This window comes from Hyla sarda, chromosome 9, assembly GCF_029499605.1.
Source record: "Hyla sarda isolate aHylSar1 chromosome 9, aHylSar1.hap1, whole genome shotgun sequence".
NCBI lineage: Eukaryota > Metazoa > Chordata > Amphibia > Anura > Hylidae > Hyla > Hyla sarda.
The window spans coordinates 161367985-161380817 of NC_079197.1; the positions used below are offsets into that span (position 1 = coordinate 161367985).

General features: G+C 43.1%; 1 protein-coding gene across 1 annotated transcript; it reads right to left on the reverse strand.

Annotated features, from left to right (window-relative positions):
• Positions 1 to 1164: 1164 nt before the first annotated feature.
• LOC130291976 (olfactory receptor 5B12-like) lies at positions 1165 to 2124 on the reverse strand. The gene has a single exon (XM_056541409.1). The coding sequence runs from the start codon at positions 2122 to 2124 to the stop codon at positions 1165 to 1167; it is 960 nt and encodes a 319-aa protein (XP_056397384.1).
• Positions 2125 to 12833: the final 10709 nt, after the last annotated feature.

The window sequence follows — 12833 nt, forward strand, 5'->3', positions numbered from 1 at the left end:
GTTGTGCTACAGAAAGGAGGTCAGGATCTCGTTGTGCTGTGTATGGAATATCATAGCAGTTATTCTCCTCCTACACTGGAGTTGTTTTAAGTGAAAAGTTATTAATTAGAAATAATCCTTCCAAAGAAAACTGCTAAAAAAATTCAGGAAGGGCACATAATCTCGAGAAAAAAATGTTCCTGCGCATACACTATGGCTGATTCCCCAAAAAATCCGCTCGTACATCTGTAAAAAACACACACAAAAATCCTTGAGTATACATTACAGTTTAAGTCCTAATAAAGAAAATTCATATACACATATTTGGTATGTTCACCACAAGATGACCACCTTTAAAATTACAATATTTTATTAAAGGAGAACTCCAGAATGGAAAAATTGTACTCCATACTGCCGTCAGTAAAAAAAATAAAGAGGTACATACCTTCCTTTGCTCCCCCGGTGCCTCCGGTAACCCACTCCGGTCTCCACCGTGATCCTCTTCCTGGTTGCCAGTGGTCGGCGAGTCATACTGCACTCAGCCAATCACCGGCCGCAGCAAAGTCCCGACTCGGCCGGCGATAGGCTGAGTGGCAGTGTGACGTTTTCGGCCCTGGCAGCAGGTTTCAGGAACTGTTCAGAGCAGGAGAGGTTTTAATTGGGGATTTGCTCCTACTCTGGACAATTCCTAAGACAGACAGAGATGTCATCAGAGAGCACTGTTGTCAGACAGAAAAAAAACAACTGAACTTCAATAGCTGATAAGTACTGGTAGGATTAAGATTTTTTAATAGAAGTAATTTACAAACCTGGAGCCAGTTCATATGAAAAAGATAGTTTTTTTTTTACCGAAATAACCCTTTAAGATCAGTTTCTCTATATGAAAGTGATCCATTGCATTACAAAAAATTGCTTACTCATGTTAATTGAAAGTACTGCTGCTGTTCCTTGTACCCCTTCATATATTTTTGTAAGTGGGGAAGAAGTCTATGCAGAGAACTGTATGAATCTATTGGCCAGCAAGGGAGCGGAGCACAATGCCGCCTGCTTCCCTGGCTTATAATTCAAGAATGCGACGGGTCTCAGGAGTGAGACCTAGCATGATCAACAACTTTGAACATGTCTGATCTGCAAGTGAAAGTTTGTATATAATAACAGTACCGCTTTTAGGTATGTAGTAGCAAGTCAGTTTTTCTTTTTCATTTCAATGAAACTGTCAACCATAATACAGCAGAATGTGTTTACTTTACACTTCCCGATCCTCCTTCTAAAAGATGCTTTTACATCTTTATTCTTAAGACTATATATCAATATGTTGAGCATTGGGACAATTGCCATGTTAAACAAAGAAAACATTTTTTTGGGGCCTAAGACATTACTTGGTATAAGATATTGAAAGGTTACTGTTGTGTAAAGCAACACAATGACTATGAGGTGTGAGGAACACGTGTAGAAGGCTTTTCTTCGACCTATACTGGAACGTATCTTCATTATGGATCTAATTATTAAGATATAAGATGTTGAAATTAGAAGAAGTGGAATAATGATAAAGACAAATAACCCTTGTATATTGGACACTCCTTCCAATATTGTGATGTCACTGCAGGCAATTTCCATGATAGGGACAAGGTCACAGCAGAAGTGGTCAATAACATTGGTGGAGAAACAAGAGATCTTGAATACAAGCCAGATGAAGGGAACAACTTGTATAAAACCAAATATCCAACAAAATGCAGCTAACAAAAGACATGTCTTAAAGTTCATGATAATATTATAATTCAAGGGCCAACAAATGGCTACATATCGATCATAGCTCATGGCCGTCAATATGAAAAGTCCATGTCCTGATAAGGATGCAGATGTATAGTATTGTACCATACAGGCCAGGTAGAGCATTGTGTTATCTCCAGTGATGAACATGAGAAGGATCTTGTGTAGGGTGACAGTGGGAGACATCATGTCCACTATAGACAAATTAGCAAGGAAGAAATACATGGGAGTGTGAAGATGAGAGTCCAGGCAGACCAGGAGGAGAAGACTCATATTCCCGACAAGAGAGATGAGATAAATGAGTAAAACCAGAACAAATATAGGAGCCTGGAGCCCAGGATCATCAGATAGTCCCTTTATGATGAAATATGTCATTGTATGATTTACCTTCATATTTCTCATTGGTATAAATAATATCATATGATGTCACCTACAGCAAACAAATAAAAGATCATGAGATCTCCACAATTTAAGAGCCTCTCATGTTTACCACATGCAACCTTCAACAAACATAATCCCTTTTGACCTTTCACAAACTTTTGTCATGTACTTGGCTGTAATATTATTTATCACTGTATGATGGTATTATTTAGGCTCTGAAAAATATGTTATTTGTTCACAATTTCTTCCTTAAAATAGAGGCTGTTGCCTTCACATATTCTTCCCAGTGACCTCTATGTGGTTTTATATGACCTGGCACAGAAGTCAACATCGAATACTAAATGACTCTGCAGCCAGTCATAGTCTGGATCTAGCTATGCTTTAGGTGTTTCCAAATTTGTTTGAATTGTAGAGTTTTTGTTGGCAAGGACTGAACCATAGAGGTCTGCTATCAATGGAACCCATTCACCTAATAAGAGGAAGGATCTTTTATTTACCTTCTTTATTTAACCTCCACTGTGGGACTCCTTTCTTTCCTTTCAGTCATATCATTTTTGACCAACAAAATAGTTACTTTTATAGAAGCAGAGAATTATCTGCATGTTTGTGTTCCCTAAGAAGTCCAACCTGAACTTTAGAAATTCTATGTGTGTTTAAAGGGGTACTCAGCTGCTCAGCGTTTGGAACAAACAGTTCCGAACGCTGGAGCCTGGAGCTTGTGACATCATAGCCCCATCCCCTCATGATGTCACCCAGTGACCAGTGACCTCTCATCGCCATTCTCAAGCTTGAGAATGGCGATGAGAGGTTGATGAAATTTTGCTTCCTTTGTACACTGGGATAATGCAATAAACCTCCACCTTTTTTTGCACTAACTTTTTGTTTGTGCTGCTGGTTCCTTGTTTCATGTTCATTAGTGAACCTCTCACCAAGGTCCCCATCCAGCGTGCACCACTGTGCTTGTTTTCTATTTAAAGTTGTGCTGCTCTTCTGGGATTTTTTTTACTTGATGATCTGGAAATCCTGCTAGCCTGGTGTCCATAGAAAAAAGACCAAAAACTGAATGCAACAATTGTACTGCAAATGTTTACGGTCCAGAAGTTGATTCCTCAGAATGTACCTGGAAAGTGTTTCGGGAGAGCCTGAAATTGTATTAAATCTATTTAAATGAATTTAATTCATGCAACATAGAATTTTTAAATCTTAAAATAAAATGGTCATGATTAAAATTGTTAATCATTTTGTGTACATAGCACCTGGGCAGAACAATGTGTCATGTTTATGGTATTTCACTGACTATACCAATTTTGGGTTCCCTATTTCAGATCCTTGATGTAGGACACTAGATGGTAAATACTTTAAAACAGATTTTTATTTAAGCTTTCATCCCCAAAAGGGGAGATATACCTGCTCATCTCTAGAAGGTCCTAACATATGACTGGAAGATCAGACTATACACCGGTTGATTTGGTACTGCCATCATGGAGTCATATACAGTGTGTCTGCAAAAAAGCTGTGTACACCAAATGGTAAAATTTTAATCACAATAATAAAGTTGTTTTATCTTTTCTAAAAGGTGCATTAAAGGAATACAAATTGTTGCAAATCTATATACTGTATACCCATTATTATAATTAAGAATTAAAAAATGTAAAACAATTGAGTACTAAAACATAAAAATAAGCTTATAATTTAGACCTTTGATGATTGAAACGCGTCAAGAGATTTTTTTTACTTATTCCCACTGGTTACATGTATTTTAAATTTAGAAAAAAAAAGAAATTTGGCTTTTGACAAACTTACTTGCTGGACTACTGCTTGTATTTCTCATTTACAAATAACAGTTTCAGTTCATAACAAACAAATTTTTTTTTAGAAATGATAACTGAGGAGGAGAGAAAAGCAATAACTATACAGCTGCAGTGATAGCTATCAAACCCAGACACTGGTGCTTGTGGGGCACAATGGCCCCTCTGCTACATCTTTGTTACAGATTTTTCTTTGGGGCTCAGGAGATTTAAAAACCAAATTCAGTCATGATTTTCTCACTGCCTTCTGAGCCGCCAGACCCCGAGACTTAAGATTGCCCAATTCAGGCTACAGATTTGGCAGAAGTCGAATAGACTTGCAATCAGTAGATTGAACGCCCATAGTCTTAAGCAAGTCTTAATGAAGTATAAATTTAAGCAAATATCCTGCCGCCCGAGCCATCATGTCATATCGGCGATCTGATCACAATGTACGACTATATGAATGGACAGTACAGAGATCTTTCTAGTGATCTTTTTTATACCTAGGTCGGTAACAATGACAAGGGGGCATCCTTTACGTCTAGAGATAAGAAGGTTTCACCATCATCATTGTAAGAGTAGTGAGAGCATGGAACTTTCTGCCACATTATGTTGTGATGTCTGACCCAATAAACAAGGGGGGGGACTGGATGTTTTCTAAAAACAATATAATATTGTAAAGTATGGATACTAGATACATGTGGTTGGAATGTTGATCCAGGGATTTATTCTGATGCCATATTGGAGTCAGGAAGGAATTTTTCCTCTGTCAAGGGGGAAATGGGATCAGCCTCATGGGGGTTTTTGACCTTTCTCTGGATAAACACAGTAGGGTTATAGGTTGAACTTAATCGACTCTTTTTTGAACCTTAAAAACATTGTAAGGCTAGGTTTTTTTTCTGGCTTTTTTTTTTTAAACTTCCACAGCAGTCTTTGAGCCAAAGCCACAAATGTATTCATACAGAATGAGAACAATAAACATGGACTGATTGTTCGCCTTCCTGCTGGATCCACTTTTGTATTTGGACTAAAAACTGCAATGGCAGATTTCCAAAAAACACCAGAAAAAACCTGTGTGAAAACCTAGCCTAACAATGTTACTATTAATTTATATACACACATTAATATTCACACAGATGGAGAAATATTTTATAGGATATATATATATATATATATATATATATATATATATATATGTGTGTCATTAACATTGAAAGAGTCACTTACTATACAATTGATGGGAAATTCTGTCCACATGTGTGATATCATTGTATCAGTGGGAAGCATAGAGGTTTTCTATTATATATATTGCAACTATAATTGATCCCTTTGCTCTTCCAATCTCTATTGGGACTCATTATACCTATTTTAGTTTATTTTTGGAACTGATTCTAATGTATATATTTACTGTGTTATTGCTATTTTCTGCATAGGCATATGGGGATGCCCTAGAGAGCTAGTTAGGGACTTGAGCATTGTTCCTACTAATTTGGGTTCCAAACACCAAGAGATAAATATTATCCTACAGCACCTAATTATTTACACATACAGTAACCAGATAAAGCATGCCACACCGCTCCCTGAATAATAGATGAATATAATATATAATGTCCAGATAACTCTGAGCAGCCAAATTTATTTTAATTGTGTTGATTATTCTGAAGTGTTTCTAACATTTATTTTTCTATTACACTTAAAGTGATTGTGTTATCAGAGAATGTTCTATAGTTCAGTCCAGGGCCGGACTGGGGCTAAAAACCAGCTCTGGAAAAATTGTCATACCAGCCCCACAGCATTGCGTCACTGTAGCAGTCACTGGCTGCAGGGAAGGGACAGGGAAGCCTGGCACTTGATTTGCCATGCCTCTATAAGAGAACTATGTTGTGGGTGCGCCCTGAAGTCAAAGGGGTGCAGCCTCAACATACAAGATAGTAATGTGGTATTAAAGGGGTACTCCGGCGATTAGACATCTTATCCCCTATGCAAAGGATAGGGGTTAAGATGCCTGATCGCGGGGGTCCCGCCGCTGGGGACCCCCGTGATCTTGCACGCAGCACCCCAGTTAAAATCAGTCCCCGGAGCATTTTCGCTCTGGGTCTGATTACCGGTGACCACGGGGACGGCGACGTGTGGCGTCACGCCTCCGCCCCCGTGTGACGTCACGCCTCTGCCCCCGTGTGACGTCACGCTCCGCCCATCAATGCAAGCCTATGGGAGGGGGCGTGACAGCTGTCACGCCCCCTCCCATAGGCTTGCATTGAGGGGGCGGAGCGTGACATCACATGGGGCGGAGCCTTGACGCCACAACACTCCGGCCCTGTGATCGACATTAATCAGACCCATAGCGAACATGCTCCGGGGACTGATTTTAAAGGGGTGCGGCGTGCAAGATCACAGGGGTCCCCAGCGGCTGGACCTCGTGATCAGGCATGTCTAAGCGCCGGAGTACCCCTTTAACTCTATGTAAAATCCACTTGGGAAAAACAGTAAAAAATAAAAAATAAATAAAAGCAACCCTCTCTTTTTTGCACTTGAGCTACCGCCAGAATCACGGAACTCAGTTCCCAGTGTCCAGCACTACTAGGTCAGGTTATGTGATCTCACACAGCTACTCATTCAATTACGGGCCAAAGCAATGTCCAGCCTCAGGCGCTGATTGGATGGCTGGCCATGTCACGTCACCTAACCAAAAGTGCCAGATACCAGAAACAGAATTCCGTCATTTCAGTGACAGTGTGAAAGCAAGGAACTTTAGAAAGGGTTTTTGTTTTTTTACTGTTCCCCCTCCCGTAGTAGATATTACATAGGGTTAAAATACCGTGGGAAGCATAACACTGCTGCAGGCATTGAGATTCCGGGACACAAATTACACAGAGACATAGTTTGAAAATGCTGCAAGAATACAGGTAAATAGTCACAGGGGCAGGTCCTGGCGGCTGCTCCCTGCCCAGCCGGCTTGATTGACAGGTCTCTCTTGTCTCTAGTAGTGTATAGGGAGACACTGGAAGATACAGTGCTCAGCACTACAAAGTCCAACACTACATCTTTTCCCGTAGTTTATAGTAGTAAGCATAACAGTCTCACAGTAGAAAATTATTGGAAGCACTCACCAATCAACTGGGAATCATTTCCTTTGCACAGGCTTTGATAAATCTCCCTTAGGTCTCCAAACTGTGGACTGTTAGCTGTTCCAACAACCCTCTGTGCATGCTGGGAGTTGACGCTTTACTGGGAGTTTTAGTTTAGCAACAGCGTGAGATCCACAGTTTGGAGACCACTGATACAGGGAAAGATGCGTCACCTACCCTAAGGACTAATTACCGGGTCTGGTGGCATTTAGAAACTAAGATTACTTTGAATGACCGACAGTCTTAGTGTAATTCACAGTGTCCTGGGATTGTGATGCCTGCTGTTCTGGCAACATAAAACTGACAACAGGTTCCCCTTAACTGTAGTTAAATATAAAAAAATATAGTTATTTAAAAATAATGAATAAACAACTTAAATTGCAAAAAAAAAAAAAAAAGAGCGAACCAAATTGCCCCTCCCTTACAAAGTAGTAAGGTCTCCGCTTCCCATAACCTACCCCCTACCCCACATTAAAGGCCCCCCCCCCTCCTCACAGGTCCCCCCGTCTCCAGCACCCAACATCACAGCCCCCCCTCGTCTCCAGCCCCCAACATCACAGGTCCCCCCCCGTCTCCAGCCCCCTACATCAAAGGCATCCCCTCTTCAGCCCCCAACCTCACAGGTATCCCCTTTCCAGCTCCCCATATCACAGGTCCCACATAACTGGTCTCCCCTCTCCACCAGCACCCACCAACATTACAGCCCCCCCCCCCCTGCAGCCCCCCACATCACAGGTCCCCCCCTTTGCAGCCCCCCACATCACAGGTCCCCCCTTTGCAGCCCCCCACATCACAGGTCCTCCCTTTGCAGCCCCCCACACCACAGGTTCCCCCCTTTGCAGATCCCCAACATCACAGCCCCCCCCCTTGCAACCCTTCACATCACAGGTCCCCCTTTTGAAGCCCCTCACACCACAGGTTCCCCCTTTGAAGCCCCCCACACCACAGGTCCCCCCTTAGCAGCCCCCCACACCACAGATCCCCCTTTGCAGCCCCCCACATCACAGGTCCCCCCTTTGCAGCACCCCACATCACAGGTCCTCCCTTTGCAGCCCTCCAACATCACAGTTTCCCCCTTTACAGCCCCTATCATCACAGGTCCCCCCCATTTGTAGCCCCTCACATCACATGTTCCCCCTTTGCAGCCCCCCACATCATAGGTCCCCCCTTTACAGCCCCTATCATCATAGGTCCTCCCTTTACAGCCCCTATCATCACAGGTCCCCGCCTTTGCAGCCCCCCACATCACAGGTCCTCCATTTGCAGCCCTCCAACATCACAGTTCCCCCCTTTACAGCCCCTATTGCAGGTCCCCCCCCTTTACAGCCCCTATCATCACAGGTCCCCGCTTTACAGCCCCTATCACAGGTCCCCCCTTTGCAGCCCCTCCCATCACAGGTCCCCCCTTTACAGCTCCTATCATCACAGGTGCCCCCTTTACAGCCCCTATCATCACAGGTGCCCCCTTTACAGCCCCTATCATCACAGGTGCCCCCTTTACAGCCCCTATCACAGGTCCCCCCCCCTCCTTTGCAGCCCCTCACATCCCAGGTCCCCCCTTTACAGCCCCTATCACAGGTCCCCCCCCTTTTGTAGCCCCTCACATCACAGGTCCCCCCTTTACAGCCCCTATCAACACAGGTCCACCCTTTGCAGCCCCCCACATCACAGGTCCCCCCTTTGCAGCCCCCCACATCACAGGTCCACCCTTTGCAGCCCCTATCATCACAGGTCCACCCTTTGCAGCCCCCCACATCACAGGTTCCCCCCTTTGCTGCCCCCCACATCACAGGTCCACCCTTTGCAGCCCCTATCATCACAGGTCCACCCTTTGCAGCCCCCCACATCACAGGTCCCCCCCTTTGCAGCCCCCCACATCACAGGTCCACCCTTTGCAGCCCCCCACGTCACAGGTCTCCCCTTTACATCCCCTATCATCACAGGTTCCCCCCCCCTTTGCAGCCCCCCACATCACAGTCCCCCCCCCCCTTTACAGCCCCTATCATCACAGGTCCCCCACCCCCATTTGCAGCCCCTCACATCACAGGTCCCCCCTTTACAGCCCCTATCAACACAGGTCCACCCTTTGCAGCCCCCACATCACAGGTCCCCCCTTTGCAGCCCCCCACATCACAGGTCCACCCTTTGCAGCCCCTATCATCACAGGTCCACCCTTTGCAGCCCCCCACATCACAGGTTCCCCCCTTTGCTGCCCCCCCACATCACAGGTCCACCCTTTGCAGCCCCTATCATCACAGGGCCACCCTTTGCAGCCCCCCACATCACAGGTCCCCCCCTTTGCAGCCCCCCACATCACAGGTCCACCCTTTGCAGCCCCCCACGTCACAGGTCTCCCCTTTACAGCCCCTATCATCACAGCCCCCCCCCTTTGCAGCCCCCCACATCACAGTCCCCCCCCCTTTACAGCCCCTATCATCACAGGTCCCCCACCCCCATTTGCAGCCCCTCACATCACAGGTCCCCTTCTGCAGCGCCCCCCCCCCCCCACACATCAAAGGTCCCCCTCTTACCAGATCCCCACACGCACACACAACAGAACAGGACTCCCACCCTTTCCCTTACATAGTAATAACATTCGGTTCCCTTTTCCTCTCACCAGTAAAGTAGATCTTCCCCCGAGCCGCTGCTTTCACTGTGCCAACAGGAGGAGGGGCCAGGAGCAGTGAGGAGGCAGAGAGTAGAGGGGAGTGGACTGTCTGTACAGCTCCCAGTACAGACTCTGTAGCCCCAGTCCTCCGGACCTCCGCTCACTGTATCAGCTGTCAGGAGCCTCAGACCTGTGATGCTGCAGCTGCGGAGCACACAGGTCCAGACACTGCTGACAGACTGACACAGTGACTTGTCGGGACTCAGGCAGCCTGCGCTCCAGCCACTGCCGGCCCACAGGGCAGCAGCCTACCGGGAATATTCCCGCTATCCCGGTAAGCCAGTCCTGCCCTGGTTCAGTCTTTTTAAAGTCGCAGAGATTTTTCATTTTTGCACTTTTGTTTTTTCCTCCTCACCTTCTAATAGCCATGATGCTTAAAATTTTCCACCTACAGACCTATATGAAGGCTTGTTTTTTGTTCCAATTTGTAATTACATCACTCACTTTACTACCAAATTTACGATGGCCCTTATAACACTTTTATATTTCCATATATGGGGCCGTATGAGGGCTTATTTTTGTGCAGTGATCTGTATTTTTTATTGGTACATTTTTGTTTTGATGGGAATTTTTTATTAACTTTTTAATGGTATATGAAATTTTCTAAAATTTGGTATTTTTATTTTTAACATTTACATAATTGGCAGCACAATTTAACCTTTTTGGGACGAAGAGCGTACCTGAACGCCCTTGTGTGAACGCCATGATGTGTGCTCAGGAACTAAGCACAGGTCAGAGCGAGGTGGTCTCAGTGGCTATCTGATGCTAATGTCAGACATCACGGGTCACGTTGATGCCTGGCATTAAAGGGGCACTCCCGTGGAAAACTTTTTTTTTAAATCAACTGATGCCAGAAAGTTAGACAGATTTGTAAATGACTTCTAATAAAAAAATCTTAATCCGTCTAGTACGTTTTAGGGGCTATATACTACAGAGGAAATGCTTTATTTTTTTAGATTTCTCTGACATCATGAGCACAGTGCTCTCTGCTGACCTCTGCTGTCCATTTTAGGAACTGTCCAAAGCAGCATATGTTTGCTGTGGGGATTTTCTCCTGCTCTGGACAGTTCCTAAAATGGACAGCAGAGGCCAGCAGAGAGCACTGTGGTCATGATATCAGAGAAATCTAAAAAATAAAGCATTTCCTCTGTAGTATACAGCCCCTAAAAAGTACTGGAAGGATTAAGATTTTTTAATAGAAGTCATTTACAAATCTGTTTAACTTTCTGGCACCAGTTTATAAAAAAAAAAAAAAGAAGTTTTCCATGCGAGTACCCCTTTCACCCTTTAGGCACCCTGATCAAACCTGATTGCGGCATCTAAAATGTTAAATCAGCTGTCTCGATCAGCTCAGAGGGCAGCTGGAGGGCCCTTACCTTCCTTCTCGCCATCTGATCTGTGCCTCGATGCTTTCGATAGAGCAGTCAAGCACGGATAACACTGATTAATGCTATGCTATGGCATAGCCTGGAACAGCCTTGAACAGTGTATGCAGAATAATCATTACATGTTATATACAGTAGACTATAAAATGGTGTAAAAAAAAGTTTAAAAAAGTTTTAACCCCTTCCCTAATAAAAAGTTGAATCACCCCGCTTTTCCCATTTAAAAAAATATGTAAACAAAAATAAGCATAAATATATGTGGTATCACTGCATGTGTAAATGTAACATTACTTTAACTGCACGTCAATGGTGTATGTGTAAAAAAATACCAAAGTCCAGAATTGCGTATTTTTGGTCACTTTATATGCACTAAAAAGACATATAAAAAGTGATCAAAAAGTCACATCAAATAAAAAATGGTACCGATAAAAACTACAGATCCCATTTCAAAAAATAAGACCTCACACATCCCTGTATACAGAAAAATAAAAAAGTTGTAGTGGTCAGAAGAGGACGAATTTAAACATGCTAATTTTCATACAAAAAGTTATTATTTTTTAAAAGAAGTAAAACAAATTAAAAATATATAAAACTATAGAAGTTGGGTATCATTTTAATCATACTGACCTACAGAATAGAGATAGCGTGTCATTTGTACTGAAAAGTGCACTGTGGGGAATTGAAAGCCCCAAAAATTAACAAAACGGTGTTTTGTTTAGTTTTTTTTTATTTTGTACCACAAATATTTTTACCATAGATTGATGTCATTACAAAGTACAATTGGTGGCGCAAAAAACAAGACCTCATATGGGTTTGTAGGTGAACAATTGAAAGTGTTATGATTTTTAGAAAGGGAGGAGGAAAAACAAACAAAAGTTCAAAAATGAAGAATGGCCTGGTCCTCGAGGGGTTAATTAACATAATATTTCTGCATGCAGTTATACCACATGTTTATGTTTATTTTTGTTTACATTATTTTAGTTACAAAATTGGAAAAGCGGGGTGATTTAGGGAAGGGATTTATTCACATGTATTGAATTTTTTTTTTTTTACCTTTTTTATGCTATTTTTTTGCCTTTTTATTCCTTTTTTTTATTTCATAGGCTAAACAACACTGTGCCATAGCACAGCATTGAACAGTGTAACCGGCGCTCCATTACTTCAGGCTGCCTACAGGGATGAAGCGCCAATCCGACAATCTGACAAGAGTCAGGTAAAAGACCTTAGTCTGATTTCTCAGCTGATCGGGACCCCACGATTTTGCTACGGGTGTCCTGATCAGCTCCCCGAGCTGACTACAATAGATTTTTTTGCATTTTAGACTCCTCAATCAACTTTATTTGCTGTGTATAAAGGTTTAATGTTGGACAAATCACCCTGATCGGTGTTGTCTAGTATTAGCCAAGATCCATAGCTAATGCCAGACATTACCGAGCATGGTTCATAGATCGCTACTGGGCACATGGCGCAAGGTGTAAATTTTTGCCCTGCTATCTTCAGGAATTTAACTAGTCTAGACTGGTTCCAAAAGCTGAAAGCACGTTAGCTAAGAATGAAAATATGAAGCCTGTAAATTAAAGTTAAGTTAAAACACACAACATTAGTTAAAAAATAAATAAACAAACATCATAGTCCTCGTTAACTACGTCGAAGAGGATGGGATTTTTGTAATCTTCTGCATTTACCTATCTGAAATGAGAAAAAATGAAAAACACAAAAAATGCCTTAGTAC